The 24,933-nt window shown below is 41.7% G+C and overlaps 2 protein-coding genes across 2 annotated transcripts; one reads left to right on the plus strand and one right to left on the minus strand.

The window, feature by feature from the left end:
- The first annotated feature begins 657 nt into the window (after window positions 1-657).
- Window positions 658-6,947, plus strand: MRPL44 (mitochondrial ribosomal protein L44). Its single transcript, XM_018568352.1, has 4 exons — window positions 658-862; window positions 2,737-3,205; window positions 3,288-3,466; window positions 6,551-6,947. Exons 1-4 carry the CDS (start codon window positions 714-716, stop codon window positions 6,723-6,725), a joined length of 972 nt encoding a protein of 323 aa, XP_018423854.1. The 5' UTR covers window positions 658-713; the 3' UTR covers window positions 6,726-6,947.
- A 6,233-nt stretch (window positions 6,948-13,180) lies between these two features.
- TM4SF20 (transmembrane 4 L six family member 20) lies at window positions 13,181-24,859 on the minus strand. The gene is made up of 4 exons (XM_018568357.1): window positions 24,667-24,859; window positions 19,507-19,572; window positions 14,291-14,442; window positions 13,181-13,215 (listed from the first exon to the last, which is right to left on the minus strand). The coding sequence occupies exons 1-4, from the start codon at window positions 24,847-24,849 to the stop codon at window positions 13,194-13,196; spliced, it is 423 nt and encodes a 140-aa protein (XP_018423859.1). The 5' UTR covers window positions 24,850-24,859; the 3' UTR covers window positions 13,181-13,193.
- Window positions 24,860-24,933: the final 74 nt, after the last annotated feature.

A 24,933-nucleotide genomic window follows, 5' to 3' on the forward strand; every position in this document is an offset into this window, starting at 1 on the left:
GAATCGGGGAGGGGGGTCTGAATACAATAGCCTGCAGGGGAGATCCTCCATTAATGCTGTTCAGTGTGGATGAGGGAATTGATTGCTTCTCTCATTTGCCCCCTGAGCTGTGTGCGTCTACACTCATGCTAATCTGATCTATCCTCCCCTGTATATGAAGCCGCCATCTTTTTTTAGGAGGAATTCCTGGCCTCGTGGTGTCTTCATTTTTAATGACATTACCAACCTTTCCCTTCTTCCTGACATACATTCACATTCCACTCTCCATGAATTATACCCACAGTGTGTCAGCTGATCCACATTGGCTGCGATTGCTAACCTGCTTCTGAAAATGCTAGATGCCTGGCTATCCCACCATATTTCCTGACCAGGAGAAAGCACAGACAGCACGGTCAGAGCTGAACTGCGTATTGCTCCAGGTCCTTGTCTCCTAGGACTGAAGCCAGTGGACCAGCAGCCAGGATTTTTATCAGGAGAGGTCAGCAATAGCACCCTCCATATTCTGTGAGCACATTTCTATTGTAAATTGAACATTCTGATCGAATTATTTTATAAGAAAACAACCAACAGCTGTTTAAAGCTGCCCAGCATAGCTAGAACCCTGTCAACGCTGAGATCCCTGTGTAGGCGGAACTGTCTGTCTCTGAGCGGAAGTCGACGTTCCCGGGAAGAAGTGTGCAGACAACGCACCGTTCCCCCTGTCACACGTTGCTATGTCCTCCTTGTTGTTCGGTGTCCGCTGTGTGGCGGTGCTGGGGCCGCAGTACACCCAGGTGAGGGGGGCAAAGCGATGGCTCCGGCCTTATCTCATGATGCTGGAGAGGAAGAAGCGGCTGGAGCAGCCTCCAAAGCCGGTGCCTAGGTGAGAGCTGCCCGCCACCTGCATAGGGGACACGGGGTACCCAGCATACGGCTACAGAGGCCCCAACAGTAGTAGGCCAGGTACTACAGGGCAATACAACTGGGGGGCTCAGTACATGGACGTCCACCAGGCCTGGAGGGGTCACATAATTCACAAGGTCATTGAACAGCATCCTGTACAGAGATTCACTTCCCTTTTTACACAAAACCCGGCAGATATCAAGCTTAATTCGGTCCACATTCACACATAGGCGTACTGGGGATGCGTGTTGGTGCATGTTTTCTTTTAGCATTTGCTGCGCGTCCCCATTGATTTCAATGGGTTCCTGTATGTGCAACAAGTGCAGAAAGGGTCATGTAGAAAAATCGCACTGGATCACATACATGAAGCCTTGTTCTGGTGCATGCTGCATGCATTATTTTTTCAGATCGCACTGGAACAGAGGGCATTGCTGTACCTTGCATTCCAGTGCGGCGATCGCACTGCGGGCGGGGGCCTTGTCTGCGGTATCTTTGACCTAAATTGCACCGACGCCCCAGAACACGGCTTGGCTTCATGTGAATGTGATCCAGTGCGTGAACTGCACTGGGACGCACTGGATATGGTGTGACTGGGCCTTAATGTGCTTTTTACTGGCTGCCATTAACTAGTAATGGCAACGCTAACGCGTTTGCCAGTTTCTGACTGTTTTGGGAACGTGCATCAAAGTTTGACATGTTTTCAAAATGTTTAGGTGTGATTGGGACACCAATTCTGAGGTTTATTTGTTGCACTGACTGAGGGTTATTATTATGGCCACTGACACCAATGCTGGGGGTTATTATTATGGCCACTGACACCAATGCTGGGGGTTATTATTATGGCCAGTGACACCAATGCTGGGGGTTATTATTATGGCCACTGACACCAATGCTGGGGGTTATTATTCTGGCCACTGACACCAATGCTGGGGGTTATTATTCTGGCCACTGACACCAATGCTGGGGATTATTATTCTGGCCACTGACACCAATGCTGGTGGTTATTATTCTGGCCACTGACACCAATGCAGGGGATTATTATTCTGGCCACTGACACCAATGCTAGGGGTTATTATTCTGGCCACTGACACCAATGCGGGAGGGTTATTATTCTGGCCACTGACACCAATGTTGGGGGTTATTATTATTATGGCCACTGACACCAATGCAGGGGGTTGTTATTCTGGCCACTGACACCAATGCTGGGGGTTATTATTCGGGCCACTGACACCAATGCTGGGGATTATTATTCTGGCCACTGACACCAATGCTGGGGATTATTATTCTGGCCACTGACACCAATGCTGGGGATTATTATTCTGGCCACTGACACCAATGCTGGGGGTTATTATTCTGGCCACTGACACCAATGCTGGGGGTTATTATTCTGGCCACTGACACCAATGCTGGGGGTTATTACTGTGGTCACTGACACCAATGTGGGAGGGTTATTATTCTGGCCACTGACACCAATGCTGGGGCTTATTACTGTGGTCACTGACACCAATGCTGGGGGTTATTACTGTGGCCACTGACGCCAATGCTGGGCGTTACTATTGTGGCCACTGACACCAGTGCTGGGGGTTATTATTATTGCCACTGCCATTGCAAATACTGCCACTGACACCAATAGGGCTATTTTTTTTTTTTTTTACTTCCAATGAATTTTCTCAAGTGAAATTCTACTGGTGTATGGCCAGCTAAAGCCAAGGTTTGAGATATAAAATATGTCTATAAGTCAGATTAGGAGTTGGTGACTCTTCATTAGTGCATTTAAGATGCTAGTCAATGAGAAAAGAACAATCAATGTGAGTGTATTCATTCTATATTTGCCTGCCTCTTGTATCTCCAAAGGTACCAGCAGCCACACTTTGACTATCATGCAGAAATTGTGGCTTTTTCCAAACGTCTAAATGAAACCTTCTCCACCGATCTTCTAAAAACTGCATTTGTGAACCAATCCTATGTGGTAAAAGAAGAGCGTGAACGTCGTGAGCTTGGCTTAGACAAAGAAACAGCAACCTTGAATCTACAAGACAACAGAGAGCTTGCACAAAATGGTTTGGACTTCACCGTTTCTTATCTTTCAAGTGCCTTACAGCAGGCCTTCCCAAATATACCTGATGTTGGAGTGGAAGCTTTAGTTGACTACTTCACCAGCCAGCAGGTTTTGTGTCATATAGCTACAAATCTTGGTTTTGAGGACCTAACATTGAGTTCTGAATGTCCTTTGTCTCCGGAGACCCTACAAAGAACCTTCTATGGAGTCGTTGGAGCCCTGCTGCAAAGCTCCGATGCTGATAAAGCCGGGATATTTCTCCAGGTATGTCACTTTTTGGGTTTTCAATGCAATCTTTGTCTTTGAAATGTGAATGTCTGTTAATGGTTTGCTCCTTATTTTTTAGGATTTCCTCATTCCTGAACTGATTGGCAAGGATCTGTTTGATCTGTGGTCTGTTAAAGATCCTATGTCTTTGTTGGTGCAACAACTGTCACAGCGAAATATACCACCTCCTGAACCCAGGCTTACAAGGCAATCTGGAGCCAGCACTGTGTTGCCTGTGTATTTTGTGGGTCTCTATTGGTTAGTATTTTTGTATCCATTGTATTGTTTAATACTGCCTTCAGGTTCAATGTGCATGGCGTTAGTACACAGTTCAACAGTGTTATTGTCTGGTGCATTTGTCCGTCCGAAGACCAGTTGTAGAGGAACACTCTGGAGATGTATGGGTCTAAAACATATGTAGATCTTCAGTCAACTTATTAAAAACTCCAGGTGCTCAAGGGTTTCTGGAGTACTTAAAGAAAAACTCCAGGATATTTATTATTAACCTTGTGGTGGGGGTTACCCCTGCACTGCAAGGGTTAACTGCTTGTTTTTGTCTAGGCACTCCAAGCCGGCATGTTCTTAGACCAACCTCTCTCCCCCTCCTCTGCATTGTTCTAAGGTCCAGTAAGTCATCCCGTCCTATACACAGTGTATAGATGTGAGGACGCTGAGGAATTGGTCGGCTCGGAGTTTCGGGTGAGTAAAACTTTGTTATTTTAGCACCTAGACAAAAAGAAGCACATAATCCTTTCAATGCAGGGGTAGCCCCACCACAAGAAAAGGTTTTCATTAATATGTTGGTTGGTACATGTACGTTTTTGAAGACCTTTTCAAGTTGCTGCACATGTTTGTAATGGTGGAACATTCCCTTTTCATCTAGTGTGATTTAGGGCTGCAACAACTAATCGACTAAGTCGATTATAATCGATGATTGAGAAAAGTTATCAACGTTTTCAATCATCGATTAATCGACTTTCGATTAGTTGGCCCTGTTAATGGCTTCACACGCGCCGCACCTCCTCCCTGCCTCATGCTCGCCGATGCGAGACCCGCCTGCCCGCTCGCATCCACGCTCCACATGCCGCACCTCCTCCCCGCCTCACGCTCACCGCCCACAACCACGATCGGCACAGGGACGCGGGGAGAAGAAGTAAGGAGATCAGGTGTGGGTGGACGACAGCCACGGACAGACAGGCCCAATCTCAGAAGTTACTGGAAGACTGCTCAGGTAAGCCTGCACTTTCCCACACATGGTGCTCTATAATGTATTGCTGGCATAGTGGGATTTGTATTCCTCTATAGCTGACGGTACATTGCTCTGTATATTATAGAGCGTAATGTAACATCAGCTATAGAGGAATACATATCCCAGCAATACATTATGCACTGTATGTATAATATATTGCTGGGATTTGTTGTATTATGCATTGCGCTGTTTAATATATCATTGCTGGGATTTGTTTTACTCCTCTATAGCTGGTGATATTCTGCATTGTGCTGTATAATGTACTATTGCTGGGATTTGTAGTCCTCTGTAGCCGGTGCCATTTTGCATTGATTGCTGTATAATTTTACACTTTTTTTTTTTTTTTACTTCCACCCCTCCATCTTGCTCCTGTGATGGACTGCAATCTCACTACAAATTAGTAGTCCATCACTGGAGCCATTTTTAAAAATCCTGATTAATCGAACTTAATAATCGGCTATCTAATCGATTTTGAAAATAATCGTTAGCTGCAGCTCTAAATGTGATATGTCCAAAGAGGGGGAAAGGTTTTTACAGGACTATGTGGTTGACAAATACAGAAGAACCCTGCTGTATTCTGGTGATATTTCAGGACTGAAAGCAGGAAGTGCACAGCTCACCCCTATCATGCGTCCCCGCAATCCACATTCGGTGTACGGATGATTCTCTTCTGGAGTACTAGGCTCAAAAACTGTGGAACCAGCACACGATGATCTTCCAAAGAAATTCAAACTTTATTCCACATGCATCTGTACACAACCACTGATATTTCAGGACTGTCTAGTAGTGCAGCTCTGCTATGATGGCCCTTGGCAACACGGACATGATAAAGTTTTATCACAAAACGTTGCTCAAGTCATTTAATTTTGGATTTTTTTCTGTGTCAATCAGACCACCAATCATATTAGAGAAAAGAAAGAAATAGAGGTGATGCAGATAGTAACCAATCAGGTTTCCTTTTATGATTAGAAATAAACCTAATGCTGGTCTTTCATATATCCCATTAAAGTAGATCTGAAGCCAAAAATATTTATTTTTGTTTTAAGTAGAGTTGGGAGTGGTTATCAACCGCGGAAGGTTTTATTTGGCCATTTGTGCTCCATTAGGGAGATTCAACCTTCACTTTCTGTCCTTTAGTGACAACAGGAAGTGAGAAGAAATCTCTCCAAAGTGACAGGAAACCTGAACAAATGTCCCCATTGAAAGATTTCACCTCTACGCCTGTTCTGGTGACAATGTTAGTGGCCACAAGACAAATGGAGAGGGGGAATCTCCCTTATAGACACACAGACAGCAGTAAAAACCTGATGGGTTCTAAACGTTTTCTACTGAAAAATATATTTTTTGTTTTAGATTTAGTTTAAAGTGGCTCTGTCCCCAAAGGGTCATTTATGAAAGGTGGTTAGCCCTGTGAAAGAAGCCCACCTATACTTAGCTTTCTGGTGGCCCATGTGTTTAAACATTACTGTGTCGCTGCACTCCAGCTGCTGTAGCTAATAGATTCTTCTGGGTGGGGGAAATAGCTGTCTCCCTAACCCTGCCACCTGCAGTGCTTGCTCATGTCAGCTTGTATGTCCTGTGGTGATGCAAGAGCTGGTAGGAGGAATCACTGCGTGCGACAGAGGATCAGATAATTACACATCCAGAAGTGTGTAATTGGCTGTCCAGCAGCAGGGGGTCCTCTCAGCATCCAGAAGAGAGACTGCCATGATGACATCAGCATGATGGGACTGGCCACTGCAGGCAGATCTGCAGCACTGGATTTCCGGTCACTTGGAAACTGCTTCGGCGAGGGACATGGGCGGCAGATTTGTGTGAGTACAAGATTGCTTCAGAATGGGTGGGAAGGACATAACATTTTGCCTGGAGGTGGACTTTGAAGGATGATGTAAACAGTGCCTCGTGTGTAATGTCTTTTTCAGTATATGCACTTCTAGATTTTTGCTAGACACTGATGTCTGACCACAGAATAGAGGAAGATACGTGTAGACTTTTATATAATTTAAATGTATGACATCACGGTGAACATTCGTTAAACAGCACAGGCTCTACCCGTGTGTTAACATCTGTCCGTTTTCCCTTCTGTTCCCCAGCAATAAACAATTGATTGCAGAAGCACCAGGAGAGACGGTTTTTGCTGCAGAAGAGGAGGCAGCACGGGTGGCATTAAGGAAGATGTTTGGATTTGTAGAAAACCAGCGTCCTTGGGATTACTCTCCAAGCAGACAAGGGACTGGAGATAACACCGCATTAAACTCTGTGTGTTAGTTGCAGCTTCACATGAAGATGTATGGCTGAGCACTTATTATACAAGAACAGACTTTGTGTAATGGCCAGAGGATCATCACTGTGTTGGCAGCTATGGAGATCCATCTCATTAATTGTGCATACAATGAGTCTTTATTGCCACTTACTTTCCACACTGGTCATGGATTTCAATGATGGCAAAGGAACATTAAACAGTCAATCATGATTCTTTAATTCATCTTGTACCTTTCAATGTAAAATGTGTATTTGTTATAGTATGTTTGATTCTGAAATATAAGTACACCTGTCTTTCCCAGTGTGTGTTTTGTGTTACTGAGAACAGAAATGGATTGGGAAATAGTTGGAAAAAGCTTACTGTAGTATTGACTGAAGAGTTATTCTGTGTAGAACTTTGGAAAATTCCGCATTCTCATATTTCTCTCTCATTTCCAAATCAACATTGCCTAATATATTCTGTTCATTTGACATGACCATCTAGTATTCACTGCATGCCATGTGATCTTCCTATTGCTACCAATGTGATCTGAAGTTTAACGAAGAAAGCCAAGAAACTCCTTTTAACATACAACCCCAATTCCCCAAAAAGTTGGGACGTTGTGTAAAATCTACATAAACATAGAATTGCAAATCTCATAAACTCACATTTTATTGACAATAGAAAACATATTAAATGTTAAACTGAGAGAATGTACCAATTTAAGAAAAAATGTAGGTCATTTTGGAATTGATGGCAGCAACACATCTCCAAAAAGTTGGAACAGGCAACAAAAAGCTGGCAAAGTAAGTGGCACTAACTGGGAAGAGCTGGAAGAACATTTTGCAGCTAATTAGGTTAAATGGCAACAGGTCAGTAACATGATTGGGTATATAAAGAGCATCTTAGAGAGTCAGAGTGTCTTAAAAGTAAAGACTGGCAGAGGTTCACCATTCTGTGAAAAGATGCATCTAAAAATTGTTGAACAATTTCAGAATAAAGCCATACACCTATAGATTATCAGCAGATTACCTATGGTCAGATGGCAAAAGTGCAACAGATTCCTCCATCTACACTAAACTGTGTGTATGGAGGAATCTCCCACTGGGCCAAGCTTCAGTATCTTGCTGGTCGGTCCCGCTGGCTCTCAAAAATACCTAAACAATGCCGGCATCCAATCAGATTGTTCAGGTGTTTTATTTTCAGCAAGATACTGAAGCTTGGCCCAGTGGGAGATTCCTCTATCCACACATTATAGCGTAGATGGAATAATCTGTTGCACCTTTTCCATCTGACCATAGAAAATCTATGGGTGTATGGCCAGTTCTATGTTCCTTAACATAAAATTGCAAAGACTTGAAATATATTATCATTAAAGGGGAGAGGGACCTTCCGGCTTGTTATCAGTGCTCAATTCAAAAGCTTGCATCTCTGATGGTATGGGGGTGCATTAGTGTGTATGGAATGGGCAGCCTGCACATCTGGAAAGGCACCATCAATGCTGAAATATATATCCAGGTTTTAGAGCAGCATATGCTCCCATCCAGATGACGTCTTTTTCAGGGAAGGCCTTGTATATTTCAGCAGGACAATGCTAAACCACATATTGCATCTATGACAAGAGCATGGCTTTACACTGAGTGGCCAGTTTATTATGACCACCTGACGTTTGTAGGCAAATTAGCTATAATTTTGCGCTGAAGTTGCTAGAGGGCCAGACCATTATAAATAGGGAAGCAGGTTGTTTACCATGACAGTAGAAGTGATTTGTTTCTGAAGATACGGGTAAACAACGCAATTAAACAGCCTTTGAACGTGGGAAACAAGCTGACTCAGCTGAACGCGTTTTCAGGGAGTTTCCCCTTCCTCAGAGCGCGTTCAGCTGAGTCAGCTTGTTTCTGCTGGTCTAGCAGCATATTTGGATTGTTTTCTCTGACTGCTAGGAATCTGCATGTATCCTGAGATTTATGTCCAACACGCTTTTTATCCACTTCTTTTGTGAGTACCATTTATCACTTTTAATCTTTCTAAACAAATAAAAGAATTATTTGCACCAGGAAAGGCGCCGGTGTTTCTTTTTTATGTTTTACACAGCGTAATCCCTCATCTGTAACGGGGCGGCCTTCCTGGAACACAAGATTCAATTTGTGGCTGAAGGAGGTTCCTATCTGGCGCTGGTAATGCTTTTTGTGGAATTAGCCTTTGTGAATAACCCTGTTAATAATTTTCTACACATCAGAGCACTGTGCATTAGTGTTTCAAGTTAGTGAAGTGTTAATTATGTCCACTAGAGGTGGCACGCTGCAAAAGAAAAAAATGTGAGGAAATAGTAAATTGATCAAATTCTCAGACAGCACATCAGTTTTCCATAAGCTTTCTCTGTGACCTCCTGTATTCATTTCCCTTGCACTGATGCACCCGGATAAGTTAGTGAGTAATCAGAAGAGCAAAAGTATTTCTTCATTCATTGAAAAAGCAGGGAAGATAACAGTCATGAGAAGATACCAGACAAGCTGAAGACACTTTACAAAGATGACAATGATCCATATGTGTGAACATTATGATCTCTCATCAATAATGTTATTGATCTCCAAGGATGGAGAGCTGGACTTGAGAAGGAGAGTTCTGACATCTGATCTGTCCTCCTTAGTGTGAACCTGGAAGGGCTCTGCTATATGCACTTCCGGGTTCACTGCTGTCAGGTCCCGGGCGGCTGCCACAGAGAAAGCATCAGGTACAGTGCAGGGGAAATGTTAAAAAGACCAAAATAATAATAGCAAGCAATAATAATGCCCTCAGAATATTTTATGATTACATAATTGTTAGAGCTCCTGCACAATATTACTCCATTACCTCGATACTTCTTAAAACTGAATTTTTTTTTTGCAGAACAACAAATCTCAGATGTCTTAATAGTTTTTAAGATGAGGAGACACTGAGATTTTACAGGCTCAGGAAGATTGTATTATGCCAGGGTAATAAATCTAGACTACTGGGGTGAATCATAGGTGAAAACTTTGTGAAATAGACCCTCTAAGACAGCTGAATGAGTTTTCCTTACTGCATAGCCTGCAGAATGGGATTTGTGACTAGTAACGCGATGCCGCAGGTACCTTCTAGGGGGGTGTCTGACGTCTATATGACTGAAAATGTAACAAGGTCAATGTGAGCAGCAACCTTTCCAATTCTCAATGATACAGTACTTGATCTGTGTTATCTTCAGATCTATACATATGTTTAATTTGCCTCAACAGTCTCGTATCGGGACCCCCTCCAACCCCTGGACCCCATAGCAGCCATGGGGACTGCTATGGCTATTATTATGCCACTGATATCTGCCATCCTCTGCACAGTAGTGCACTCACTAGTAGAGGGATGGGCCACACTAGGAGCTATTCAGGCCCTGTTGCAAGTACAGTACATGTGTTACTGAGAGGAGAGAGCAGAGTTAATGACTTGTAAGTGCATTGCTGCTCCTTCATTGTCCAATCATCGGACTGCAGACAGGGAGGTGACATGATGATACCCCCTAACTGTAAGAGAAAGCGCTATCATACTCCTGGTTGTGCTGTCTGGTTGAGGTGTATGAATGGACAGAAATATGTATTTCTTGGTAGACTGATAGAGATAAGACAGGCATATACAGTATGCTCTAAGGCCTTGGTTCTCAACTGGTGGGTCATGACCCAAAAATGTGTCGCGACCCCATGTACTTGATCTGCACTTCTGCACAAATGCACTTGTAAAATTGATATTACTTGTATATCTGATCACACAGACTTCTGCTGCTGCTTGACCTGACTGGAGTAGTGGTGCGAGGTTTCACATTATTCACTTCTAAAATTGAGATAATTTAGTGTAGGACGGAGCTGTGCAGGGCCTGCATATATCATACAGAACATTTGTGTACACACAGCCAACTGTCTAGCAATCATTATAGAACTAAATAGATTCACTTTGGCACATATAGGAATCTCTAACCTAATTTGGGCTTTGCTGTATTGGTTTTCATTGCCTGAAAATTTTATTTTTTTTGTGCTTGTTTTCTGTTTCTGGTTTGTTTTCGTAGAAAAAATATAGTGTGTTCACAGTGAGCCTATATTCTGAATTATTATTGCAGTATGTATACTAAAATGATTTTCGATGTGACTTATTTTACAGTTTTGTCTCCATTTTTTAGTTCAATCTGAGTTTTATTAAAGTTTCAAAACAAACAAATACAAAGGGTATTAACAAGAAATAATGTCAGTAACAAGAAACATTCAAAGAGAAAAAGGAACAAAGGCATGAAAAGCAACAACAGGAACACAGAAAATTGCGGCTTCCAAGGTACAGCAGCAAAGAGATAACACATAAGATCACAAGCTCTACACAACTTCAGTAACAGATCAGTAGATCAATAGAATCATGTGCTCCATTTATTGTTATTATTTTAAACACAAAGAATTAGATATTGGCTATGAGAGGGTGCTCTAAGGCTGGGTTCACACCTGAGTGTATTTTTTCAGCTCGTTTATTTTGCGTTTTTTAGCACGTTTTTCCGTTTTACTGGCGGTATGATTTTTTGGGTGTTTTTTCCTTATTTTCTCTATTTTAAAAAAAAAAAGTTTTTTTCACTTTCAAACTTCCCGCCGGCTGCGCCCCCCTGCGACGCGGCCGCTCGCAAGGGACGGAACCCGGAAGTCGGCAGCTGCCGGAGGACACAGCTGGGATCGCGGACAAGGAAAGACCAGTATGCTGTATTCCTGAGTGTGGCTCGGGGTTACCGCTTTGTTAACCCCGATCCACACTCGGGAATACCAATGGAAACACGCGGAAAAACGCCCCAAATAAGCTCCTGTACTTCTTTGGGTGTAGGACGTTTTTCATCGCGTTCCTACGCGCTGAAATACACCCAGGTGGGAACCATGCCCATAGGAAAGTATGGGATTTCACTTGCTGGGCGTTTTACAGCACGTCGATCAGCGCTGTAAAACGCCCAGGTGTGAACCAGGCCTAAAGGGATCATCTTGAAGTGTAACAGCTTTGTTGAGAAAAAAAGCAATACCCTCTAGGTTAACTATATACTGTACATTGCAAAGATTGTAGCAAACCTTGTTACGGTTTCATACCTTTCTATGTTGTGAAAGAATTGCTGTTTGTTTCACCATGTCCTCTCAGACAGGAGGAACAGTCTGTATTATAACCACATGACCACATGACCAAATCTCAGTGTTCTAATGAGGAAAGATGCAGTGTTTCTGTATCCTCTTAGAAGACGACATGTCTTAGTCCCCGTTCACACCTAGGCTTTTTGTTGTTGAAAGCTTCGAGCAGCCAAACACTCAAAGAGAAGGAATCCCATTAACAACGGTCAGGTGTGAACAGGGGCCATAGAAAACAATGGTATTTGACTTGACACCCAGTGCAGGCTTTTTGGAAAAGCAATGAGCCAATCACACATACAGGTAATGAGATTTCTGAGGATATACCATATGGAACAATTTTTTTTGTAGCAATAATATATTTTATTTAAAAAAAAAAAAAAGTGGAATGTTCCGTTAAAGGCACACTTCAGTTCAAATTGATAATAAACCTGAAGATACATACAAGGAGCAAAGCCTTCTTCTACTACCATTCAGTTTTTTTATCCAGACATTGCTGTACCACACTGGTCCACCACACTCTCTATTGTTAGTAATTTGGTGATCCTGGAACATACCTGCTGGAGATACTTGAACAGCCGCCTTCCTGCCTCTTACACACACAATCCTGATTAATAATAATGCCTCTCACAGCCACTAATCAGAATGAGACTTGTCTTGGAAGTCTGAACGTGATTGGTGATACAGAGGAGGTTCCACAGCCCAGGCTGCAGGAAGTACATTCCTACTGACCCTGTATGGAGCTTTGTGTGTTTATTCTGCAAAATGCACATAACTCAGATTAAAGTATAACATTCTGACTTTAGCACAGTTGTAGCTCAGTGAAGCATTGCAATTCTTGAAGTAGCAGCTGCTCATGTAATACTATTACAACCCAATCATATTAACATTAGACTATTTACATCAACCAGATCACTTTTACGGTTATATCTTAAAACAAAGGAATTTAATGAGACTAAACATTCCCGTTCATTTTTACTTATACTCAATCATTTGCAAATATGGCACCAAGATGAATTATTATCCACAGGGGCAGAATAACCTAGCCCCGCCACTGCGGCTGGCTCCCAAGTTGTGGTAACCTGTCATTATAACCATCATGCTTGTAACGTTTGGAGGTTCCACAGAGGAAACCAAACAAGCCAGCCACTATCTGGCTAACAGAGGTGACTACTTCCAACAGTCCCACAAGAGCCAGAGACACATATACTATGATGTGAATAAGCTTCTGAGAATCCTCATCAACCTCTAGGTTCAGATCAAAGTCAGGAATATTTTTCTGTGAGATTCCATAGACAGTCACATTTCCACCATTTGTTTGGGGTAAACAAGTACTATTCACATACCAGACTAATTCAGGCTTTGGAAGTCGCTGTGAAGACAACAAAAGTTGTTAGAATTAAGTAAACAGAAATGATTAAGTTGTTAGCTATGACTTGTTTCTCCGCTCACATCCCCGTATATACCTGCATAGTACAAGGTAAGGGAACCTTTCCTAAAAGAAACACGAACACTGTCCTTGGTGATTATTTTATCTAAAATGCAGCTTGTCATATTGACCTCTGACTTCAATAATCCAGTACAAGTATGTAGATATGTTTGACTTACTCGTCTGCTTACTTGTTCCAGATCAGTGACTCAGAAAGTATTCAATCCAATGGGGGTTAATAAACTAGTATTTTTACAAAGATGACAATGACTGCCTTTATATTAAACTTATTTTATGTGAATGAAGCAGAGCAGATATAATGAAGTGTTGCCCTTGTGTGATAAATATGATCACATGTTTAGGAATAAAGGCAGGGGAGACACTGGTCTGTTTAAATGTCTGCCCAACACCATACAGGAGACATGTAGATCAGGACTGGACAAGTCCCAGCAGCCAGGTCACCAATGTTCCTTAAACATTACAGCTGGTGCCTAACTTTTGCCGATTTCTCTAGTTGTTGTCAATAGAGCTGGCTCCTTAAAAAGTCCTACTGGCTCCTGGATTGGACAGACTGGTTTCTGAATTCCATATTAATTTCTCCAACCCCGGATGTAAACATTTTCCCTCACTTCCTTACCTGTTACAACCATACAAGAAATGAGGAGAACGACTGTCACTAGGACAGGAAGTTCTCGTTAGAGCGATTTCCCATAATTTCCTGTCCCAGAGGAAGTGAGCAGATGTCTCCCCAATCTTCCCCGCCCTGTCCTTAAAGAAATAAAACATTGTGCCTGGAGATGGGCTTGTTCAAATTATTGCTTTATAATTTGTGCCTTACATCCCTTATGCTGCAATATGCGGGGGTCACTGTTATGATTATTTTTGAAAGACACAATTATAATTTAGATTAATTCAAGACTATATATAAAAATAAAAAAATGTGTGCTCCACTATTCACACAGTTGTGACACATTGAGTGAAATGGGTTTAGGAAGCCACAGATAGGGTGTAACTGTACCTGAAGTTCCTCAGGGTGTAATCACAGTGTTCCAAGGTGTTGCTTCCTTTTTCACATATCAGAGGTCCTTTAGTAATAGCGAATATGGCTATAAGAGTGCAGTAGATGCCACCAATTATACTGAGAACACATAGAAGAGAGGAGGACAGCATCTGCAGGACACACAGACAGATGTTATGACAGTTTATATAGAAGATGTATAGACCATGATATGTCTGATTATTGTTATATTAGCTAAAGTAGCGGTGGGGGGGCACATATAGAGGTTTTATATCCAATTCCCAATGATACAGCCACTCACAATACTTTCATGTTTAATAAAATCTACTACCTTGAAATGCAGGAGGCTGGCAATGGGAACTTGTGACCCATCATATAATAACCTAAACCTTGGGTGATAAGGACAGCAGGTGTTGGCCAGTGCGTTAGGATATCTTACCACATTTTTTCCCAAAGTGTAATGTATATATTAATATTATTTTGATTCTTGTACTGAACATATCAATGAAGATTGGGGGATTTTTAAAATAACAACCTAATAGTAGACAGTTTGGACACGCTCTAATGATCCTTCAATCCAGCCCTGGAACCTTCTTTCCCAATGTTCCCCTCTTGCTCTGGAATCCGAGCTACTGGCTGGCCTCTGCATAGCAGAACTTTTTTTCCCTCTGTGTCTCACTCTCTTTATGTGCTTGTGTCCCTTTTCTATTATAAAATTATTATTATGTACTTCCTATAGATACATCATTTGCAATGTCACCTATGCAGCATGTTTTATTTTTTTTCCTTAATTCACAAAAGAAAAAAAATGAATTTGAGTAAAGTAATAACCTAACGGGTCCCCAAAACCTTCATCTTTGATAACTTAATTTAGCTAATAAATACTTTTTCTAAAAAAGTAATCAACATTTGAAATTTACATTGTTGGCTGAATAGAAGAGTATTTCATTTTTGAACTCTAATCTGTCCATACCCAGCAGTGGATACATTTAGGCTGTTTCATGAGGCCATCACATTCAATAATCCAGTTGTAAACCACCCAAAATATGATACTTAAAGTGACACTAAACTCAGGAGTCATAAACGAAAAATGCATTCTAGTACCTTCACTATTAAGTTAATACCTTTTCCTGCCTTAAATATAATTAAAGTGAAACTAAACTGAGGAGTTACATTTTAAAAATACATTCAAGTACCTGAACTATTAACAAAAATGTATCTTATTTGTGTATCACTCGGCTGTATATCCTCAAATCATGTCTGAATTGGTGCGGACACTGTCCTTCCTTCTGGAGGGGGGCTACTCTTGTTCCCCATGGTCCCCGTGTGTTGTAAAGTAGTCACCGCTCCAAGCTCACTCACGTGATGGACTATAATAGACTATAATCTCACTGCAAATGAGGAAACTAAATGTGAGCTTGTAGTCCATCACAGGAGTGAGCTTGGAGTGGTGACTACTTTACAACACGCACAGGGACCATGGGCAACAAAAGTAGCCCCCCTCCAGAAGGAAGGACAGTGACAGCACCAATTCAGAGATGATTTGAGGATCTACAGCCGAGTGATACACAAATAAGATACATTGTTGTAAATAGGATACATTTAATGTTTAACTCCGGAGTTTATGTCACTTTAAAACACATTTACTGAGGGATCAAGTCTCAAGTTCAGAGATTTTCCAGTCTGTGGGGAAGACTCTACGGTTATATCTCATATTCTCAAAGCCTGAGGGGAGTGTTTGCTTTATATTCTTGTTTCTGCGATTTTTTTAATATGATGGAATAAAGATTAAAATGTTTCTCCTACCTGAAATGTGCTGATCATCACACAAAAAAATATATTTCCCAGAGAAAGCAACCTGCAATCAACATGACCATGTAAAACCTAAAGGGGTGTATTTATAACAAAAAATTCTATAACCATTCATTCTGTGCAAATGTTTAAAAAGAAAATTCTTAGTGTTTTCCTTGCAGTTCGAATGTACCATATGTAAAATACCGCATTATGGCCACCAGATGGAGTTGAGGAGCATAGGAAAGAAGTATTTATTTACTATGCTCCTCAGCTCCATCTACTGACCATAATGAGGTATTACATGATGACATCCAAAATTACAATGGTTTATAAATAGACCCCCAAAGTGTATGTGTGAACAAAAAGCATATTAAAGGAGAACTATGGGGTTAGGGCTTTTCCCCATAGTTCTCCGAAGAGCACGGGAGGACACAGACTAGAGTCCAATGCTAGATACCCAATGCTCAGTATACCGCGAGCTGCTCGCGTTATACTGAGACGCCGCAGCTGAAACGGATCCCGACAATTATGTCTGGATCCGCCCAGCAGCGTGAGTGACAGCTGGCTCTGCCTATCTAGAGGCAGAGCCAGCTGTACCCGCCCCTCCCCGTCAGTTCCGCCAGTCAGCGCTGGAGGATCAGACAGGGGAGGGGAGAATCCAGTCACTCCCTTGTCATGGCTCTCTGCAGTGACAGGATTGAGAAGTGAGCGAGCGACCGGTATGTGTTCGCTCACTTCCCGATCTACTGAGCCGACCCGTGACAGTTTCATTGTCACAGGTCAGCTCAGATAAGAGGCTGAGTGAAAACCACTCACCTCATAATTCTCCTTTAAGTACAGCTCTACATTATGTATACATTTAAAAAATCTCAGAGCTCGGAACTTCCCGTTGGCGGACAACACTCCGCTGCTGCACTAAAATTCCAATCATCGTTGTCAGTCCTTCCTATGGTTTCCTCTGCTGGACTAGGTCAGCACATTCCCCTTTCCTCATCTCAATAACTTTCAGAACACAATCCCTATCCATGCCAGCTGCCTTCTGTATCCCTCCCTGTCCTGTTATTTCAGTATAGCAGTGGTAGTGTCCTCAGCCGAAGACCAGAATTATTATTATACAGGATTTATATGGTACCAACAGTTTGTGCAGCACTTTACAATATAAGGAAGACATTACATAGTTACATAGTATACACACATGCATACATACACACACACCCACACATACACACACAGGTCCTTGTATCAGTTAATTCTTAAGTGTACCTGTACCCATTTATGTTATGGTTTCTCAGGAAATCATCCAAAAGCTTCTTGAACAATTCCACACTCTTAGCTGAGATCACTTTTCCGGCAGCGAGTTCCAGACCCTAACCGCTTTAACTGTGCAGAACCCCCTCCGCCCATTGTGCTGGAATTTCTTTTCCACCAATTTTAGGTGGTGGCCTCTAGTCTTTGTTACAGAGTTAATTGTAAAGAGTTTGTTGCTAATGTTGCTGTCACCATTGAACAATTTGTACATGAAAATCATGTCCCCCCTTAATCTCCTTACTTCCAACATGAACATGTTTAAATTTACTAGTTGTGTCTCGTAGCTCTGGTCCTCCATTCCTCTAATTAGTTTTTGCTGCCCTCCGCTGGACTCTTTCAAGCTCAAGGACGTCCTTTCTGTGGACTGGTGACCAAAACTGGACCGCATACTCCAGATGAGGCCGAACCAGTGATCTATAAAGTGGCCCAATTATGGACTTGTCTCTGCAATAAATCCCCTTCTTAATACAGGACTCTACTTGCTTTGTTTACCGCAGCCTGGCACTGCAGGCTATTAATCAATCTGTGGTCTACAATGGCCCCCAAATCTTTTTCTATTTCTGACTTCCCTGACATTACAATCACAATACAAGATGGTAAGGAGGAGTAAGTAGAGAAATCTATCTAGGGGTATGCCAAGACCCTAGGTAGAGGGGCTTTTCGAAAAATACAGATCGCTTTCTTGTTATATATAAAAATACAAATTGATTTATTAAAGTAACATAATTATTAGTTAAAATTCCACTGAATAGAGCATAGTTATTCCATGTAGTTCATACAATACATTATCATTGAAGTAATTCATTTATGTAACACAGGTAAATGAGATCATCAAGGAAGTCCCTGATTCATTCGAGAGATAGCCCCGACATGTTTCGCCCTATTGGGCTTCTTCAGGGGGATAGGGACTATGTATCATAAAACGTTTTCGTCAAACATATATCAACGTAAAATAGTAGATGATTGATTGATTATATTATTATTATTACATAGTATTTATATAGCGCCAACAGTTTGCGCAGCGCTTTACAATATAAGGAAGACATTACAGTTACAATACAATTCAAGACAAGATGGTAAGGAGGGCCCTGCCCCTGAGGGCTTACAATCTAAAAGACAAAAGTCTTTTAGATTGGTGGTGTCAGAGTGGTGAGGTGGGTGTCAGAGAGAAGCTTAGTAACCTCCGCACCCAAGCGATGAGGACCCAGATATCGATCACAGCTGACTAATGGAGGATATGCAGCTGAAGCTTATATGTTTGTGGCCTCCAAAGCAGTCCTCCCCAGTGTCGCTTTCCTCCTCAATGGTGCGGGCGCGGCACTGGGGAGGACTGCTTTGGAGAAATCCTGGATCAGATGAGCCGAAGCTCTGGCAGCTCACTCGCTGCTGTTCGCCCCTATTCTCATTGGGGCCGAACGGCAGTGACTGAGTAGTTGAATGCCGCCGAATGGCATTCGGCTCAGCTATTGTGCTCGGTACCTCCGTGGTACAGAGCAGAATAAAAAATAAATGAAAAGAGTTTTTAAAAAAAGGGTTTAACATTTAAAAAAAAATGTAAATAAATAGTAAAATTTAAAAATAAAGATTTTTTTTAAAAAAAGAAAAGAATAAAAAAAAACAATTGGGTGGAGCTAGCAGTGACAGCTAGCTCTGCCCAACTGTTTCCTATTGGCCGGCACCTGCTAGAGCAGTGGTTCTCAACCTTTCTAGGGCCGGGACCCCTTGGTAACATTTGCCAAGTTGTGGTGACCCCCAAAGGTAAAATTTAGGGATGACGCGGCTGCTGCTGTGGCAGGAGAACTGACACTGCTGCGCTAGGAGAGCGCTGAGGAGGACTCTCACCGTGCACAGCGACCCACAGCTTGAGAACCACTGCTATAGGCAAAGACAGGACCGGGCTCTGCAGCTGGAACTAGAAGAATTGGATTTAAAGTGTGTGGCTATATAACGTATGAGGTACATACTCCGCAGTACTGTCACTGATAGGGATGGGCTCGGGCGTGTTCGCAGCTCCACGTGCCGAGCCCCAAAAATGACCCCCAAAAAATGTGTATAACCTGTCGGTTATCATAATTTTATCATTGCTCCTAGGTACTATTTGGAAGCATACTTACCCCACATCTTGAGTTACAGCTACCTTTCTTCCTTGCTGCTAAGGTCATTGACACAGCTGGTAATACCTGTTAGAAGGAATTACAAAAGTTAGAAAGTTGCATTGTATACTATAAAAACATATACTGATCACTAGAGTGGGTGATGATATTTTGAGGGATAAGGGCATACACTAAGCCATAACCAAAGGACACAACAGTTCATATTGCAGGTTAGTCACACAAGAGGGCTGAGATTTTAGGGATATTGTCTCGTCTTGGTCTTCCTGTAAAGACCATATTTGTAACATTGGCTTGCATGGACCACTTTATTTACATTGGATGTCGTTCCACAGCCATAGAGTACAGTCTACTCCACCTCAATGTCCCCTGATCCTAATGGAATAAAGTTGTATCTGGACTGGTGCTTCGCCTCCTACATCATCTGTGTTCTAAGGCCGGTCAGGGCTTGAGATTTTTTACCCCAGTTAGTTTCAGTTTAAAGAACATCCACCATATAGTTATAACCTTCATGCCATGTAAGCAAACACTATTTTCTTGTCTCTGAATCATGAACTGTTTTTGTTTTTGAGTAAACATTGTTTATGGCTAATTATCTGCTTCCTTGTTCTAGTAGTCAGTGTTTATCGGGCACATGTTATCAAAATGACTTATGCTTATGTTTAATAGAGTTAAGACATGTTTCAGTTGAAAACATTCCATTACAGTTGTATCCTTCTGTGTTGGCAAGGATACACGGTGTCTCCACGGTCATATAAAGAAAAAGCCTCCTCTGCAGCCAGTTCCAGCAATGTCTCCTCTCTACTTCCTCTTAGAGATGTCCAGTTCATGAACGAATCGTTCTTTTGAGCTGCTTCACTGAGCTGCTTCAAACGGATCAGCTCAGTCAGCTGAATCGACTCCACCAGTTCACTGAATAGAATCGATTCAAAAGAACGATTCGTTCATGAACTGGACATCTCTAAGAGGAAGTAGAGAGGAGACATTGCTGGAACTGGCTGCAGAGGAGGCTTTTTCTTTATATTACCGTGGAGACACACCGCTTGCTGGTTACTGATCGTTGAGAGACACGATGAGGACGCTGCGGCTCCGTGAATTGTCATTTAAGCGCTTCTGGCTGCTTACCACAGCCACTACATCACGGTGAGTGCACACTTTGAGGGGATACGTACGGCATTTGCCCATATCCTCAGCAAGTTCCACGGGACTTTTACATCAATTCACAAACTTTGTGCACCAGGCACACTGTATTGTTATTTCACTGTGTTTTCACACTAACTATTCCAGGGACCCTGTGGGACTTCATGTCCAGGGTAATTATGTCTTATATCATAAAAAGCACATAACACAGTCACCTAAGTTTTGTCATTTTTAATTTCACAAGTATTTATGTTATACATGAATGCATATTTGGTATAACAATTTCTGGAACAAATGCATGTTTTCTTCCAACAGATGCCAGATGCGGACGAGTACCCTTCAGCGGTTCCACCTTTTCAGCAACTTCAGTGGGACTGACTAGACACCAGTGTAACGCTATTCAACTTATAAATAATTATTTGGTCCTCACTTGCGCAATACTGCCAGCTGCCCACTGATATGTTTTTTTCTAAAACAAGTCGGGATAGATGTTCAAATGTCAACCAAGCGTGCACAATTGTGATCTCGGCAGTGAGATCTTCTTGCCTTCAGAATGCCAAATTTTACTTGTACCTGAGTTTTACAGAACATGATGATTTCTTATTCCTTATCATTTTCTGAGATTTTTTTTAATCAACAGAGTAACTGAGTTTCTCTGAAGGTTTTTATTGCTGTCTGTGTAGGGTCGAGAAGTAACGGGAGATACACCCCCTCTACTTGCCCTGGTGACCACTGTCATTGGGACAGAGCAGAAAGCAGAAAGAAATCCGATTTTCAAATATGTACCTGGAACAGAAAGTTAGGGAAAATCTTCATTTAATACCTGTTCTGGTGACAGCTGTCAAAAGTAAAATTTACCTTAATTTTAAAGTAATATCTGTTCACTTCCTGGTGTTGCTTAAAGTGGAAAAGTTCCACCTTATGTAGTCAATTTTGGAAAGGGTTTATCCATTAAATAGATCTCCAGCCAAAACCTTAGAGGTGTTTTGGGTTTCCATTGCTGTCACCATTCAGGAAATTTACTCTCACTTTCTGTCTAGGTCTTAGACATGTGCACCGGCAACAAAATTCATTTGGTTTCGCTTTGTTTTGATTTGGATTTTGCGTTACGTTTTTCGGGATTCGAGTCTGAAAGTCAATTCGTTTTGGGATTCGGACAAAATTAGTTAGCGGTAGTCTAAACTAGGGATGCACAGATACTTTTCAAGTACCAATGCAGATACTACCAGGGTTGCAGAGGTTGCGGCTGGGTCTGGGCGCTGCCACTCCACCACTGTCCTGAAATCATAAGTCTGTTTTGATTTAGAAAACATGTCACATGACAATAAACAAAAAAGTATCAGTACTCGTACTTGTAAGTACTCGGCAAGTACCAGTACTCGTACTCGCAAAACTGGTATCTGTGCATCCCGTTATTTATATTTATAAAAACAAAATCATAAATTAAAACAGAGATGTACAAATCCCAGAAGCTCCGTGTGCTCCTTACAAATGACAGCTGCCTCCTAACTTTTGCATTTTTCTCTAGTCTAGTCTTGGAGCTCAAAAGTATCGGTACATGTACTCGTACTTGTACCGAGTACTGTACTTGGTATCTGTGCGACCCTAGTCTGAACGAATGTTCGTTTTTGTTTTGTTTGTTTCGTTGCAACACAGTGACAGTAAAAAGAAATTCATTTTTTTATGCCACTTTGCTGTAACGAGAGTTCATCCACAAGTGAAAATTCGTACAGACTACTGCTAACTAATTTTGTCAGAAATTTCGTTTTCGGAAATTCGGATTCGTTTTCATTCGTCATTTCTGTTATTCTGAAATTTGGATACATCCAAATCCCCGAATAGCGAAAATTCGGAAGAAAAACAAATTTTTCCAAAACGAATCTCACATGTATACTAGACCACTGGTGTCACAAGGACAGAAAATTCTCCTTAATTCCTGTTCACAGTTGATGGTGATACCTGCTCACCTGTGACAACTCTCAGAGGTGGGGTAACTCTCAATTTTATTTCCTCTCACTCTGTGTTGTGTATTTAGGGAGTAAGTAAGGGGAAATCTCCCCAGTGTGGTCCCAGACATCATCAGATGTTCTAATCCCCCCCTTGGCTGCAACATCTAAAATTAGAAGAACAGTTTTGGCTGGTATCCACTTTGAAATAGTGTTGAAGTGGCATAAAAAAAACCTTTGCTATGTGTAGACCTCCACATTTAGTCCAGGCAGTCAGAAATAGACAAACAACACTCTAGGTGGCTAATAGTAAATAATATTCCATTTTTGAAATGAGAGCGCCAGGAAGTATAAATGGAAAGGACAATGAGGGGTTCTTTCTGAGTTGCGGCTCTCCAAAAACTTTAAAACATTTAGCTTTAGTGATGAGAGAGCTATATCCATGGGGGCCTCCAGTGGTTCCTCCAAGTATGGCTCAGTCATAGGAATGAATGGGCGCATGACAGGATGGCACATGCTGCAACACTGTTCTTGGTAAACTCCATGGACACTGTGGTTTGGCAGCTTTGATCCAAGCGACCGCATGTAAATCAGAATGAATATTGTGGAAGCGCACCAGTGCTGTGCAAAATGTGATTTTGAAGGACAAAGAGGAGAAGGGAGTAAAACCAAGCCTTATTCAGATATGTCTACCTTTTGTTGGAGGAACTGATATGTAACACTCTTTATGTTCCTGTTATTGGTGGTTTTTGTATGTTTTGCATGGACTGCCTTTCATGGAATATTTTGTCAAAATCAAGGTGATATGAAATAAACTGCATTCTACTTTAAAAAAAAAAGAAGGAATGAATGGGATGTGGTATGAAGAGCAGTAGGCCAGGATCATGTCAAAACAAAGATCACTGGGTCAAGGCTAAAGGTAAGTATTATCCTACTGCACTCAGGGGGTAGGGGGATTTATTAAGAGACAACTTTACTTCAGTTGGAGGTCCATGTTCTCTCTACTTACGGTCCCTTCTATTATCTGCATAAAAATAGTTTCTGCAATGTGAGTCTTTTTTACAGATTTATGTACATGCAAGTCTTGAGTTACATAACTGAAACCAATGGATAGGCTCCAGAGCCACTTTCATTCACTAGGCACAGATTCAGATTTCTGCTTTTGCTAGTTCTGTCATCCCAAGAAATGGCATTTATAGATAAACATATAAGTAAATGTAATACTCATGTACAGTATATTATAATTTGCTTGTTGTTGGAGAAGACATAACACTTAAGGGTTCATACATAAGCTTCAGTGCATCCACCTCTTTTGGCTTTGCCCTGCATCCCAAGTGTACAGTTCTCTCCCAGGAGAGAGAAGCTATTCAAATGAATTACAGCATCAAACACTGCCTGAATCAAACAACTGCAGTGTATAGTAATGGCGAGGTAGGAAAACAATGTTTTCCACTCTTGCTGAACAGGCCACCAATGCGGTTTCAGCAGAAGTCAAGGATATGTGTCAATCAACCTATTTAATGCCTTACTATGTGGAGCTTTGCAGACATTAATTCAATACAGATGTAAGTAAATGAAAACCTGTAACCCAACCTGCAAGCCTTTGGGAACTGGAATAGACTAATGTGCAGAGACTAAAGCAATGCTTTATAAGTATATGTTATAAGCACACTTATGGTAGGATAATACTAATAGACCACAATTCTCACAATGTAAATTAAAGATTTAAATTTACTTGGGTTAGCCCCAAACTCTCCATCATTACCCATATCTTCTAATTTCCTTTCCATCTATGCACTTTCAATCCATTCCTGACCACCCTCGACCCAAGTCTACAACTTGCCAGGAATGTGTGCAGCAAGTTAACAAGAATTACAATTTAATTTAACCCTGCCACAAGTTTGTGGCAAGTTATCCTTGCTATCTGGGAGCAGATTTAGATGGACTTGACTAAGAAATTAAAGCAGAATTCTGGCTAACACTTTTTAGGCAGTTACAGCAACAGGTTTTTTCCTTTTAGGATAAAGGTTTTACTCAATGACTACAAAAGCATATAAAAGGCTGAATCAATACTTACAAGCAAGCCTCCTCCAAACAGTCCTGGAAGCCACCACTCATAACAAGAGATGGAGCTATAAAAGAGTCTCCCATCTTCTACATAGTCTGCAATAAGTGGGGTGAGGTTCAAGGCAATAGCCAGTAAGGACAATGCCAAGAGAAAGAAACCATTAAAAGCCGACCAGTGCTCTGTGCATGTCATGTTGAGGAATTGTGAACCAAAGTTTTCTATAGACTGATCGGTAACAGTGCAGACTCCAACAACTTCACAAAGGACCAAAGTTTC

This window comes from Nanorana parkeri, unplaced genomic scaffold, assembly GCF_000935625.1.
Source record: "Nanorana parkeri isolate BGI_ZX_2015 unplaced genomic scaffold, ASM93562v1 scaffold1176, whole genome shotgun sequence".
Classification (NCBI taxonomy): domain Eukaryota; kingdom Metazoa; phylum Chordata; class Amphibia; order Anura; family Dicroglossidae; genus Nanorana; species Nanorana parkeri.

Excerpts from the sequence above, each read along its gene's own strand:
- TM4SF20 (XM_018568357.1), bottom strand. The coding sequence starts at position 24,849 with ATGACATGCACAGAGCACTGGTCGGCTTTTAATGGTTTCTTTCTCTTG. Across the intron at positions 19,573-24,666 it reads TGTTTGGAGGAGGCTTGCTT|GTATTACCAGCTGTGTCAAT; the intron begins GTAAGTATTGAT and ends TCCTTCTAACAG. Across the intron at positions 13,216-14,290 it reads TACACCCTGAGGAACTTCAG|CGACTTCCAAAGCCTGAATT; the intron begins GTACAGTTACAC and ends TTGTCTTCACAG.
- MRPL44 (XM_018568352.1), top strand. The coding sequence starts at position 714 with ATGTCCTCCTTGTTGTTCGGTGTCCGCTGTGTGGCGGTGCTGGGGCCG. Across the intron at positions 863-2,736 it reads CCTCCAAAGCCGGTGCCTAG|GTACCAGCAGCCACACTTTG; the intron begins GTGAGAGCTGCC and ends GTATCTCCAAAG. Across the intron at positions 3,467-6,550 it reads TATTTTGTGGGTCTCTATTG|CAATAAACAATTGATTGCAG; the intron begins GTTAGTATTTTT and ends TCTGTTCCCCAG.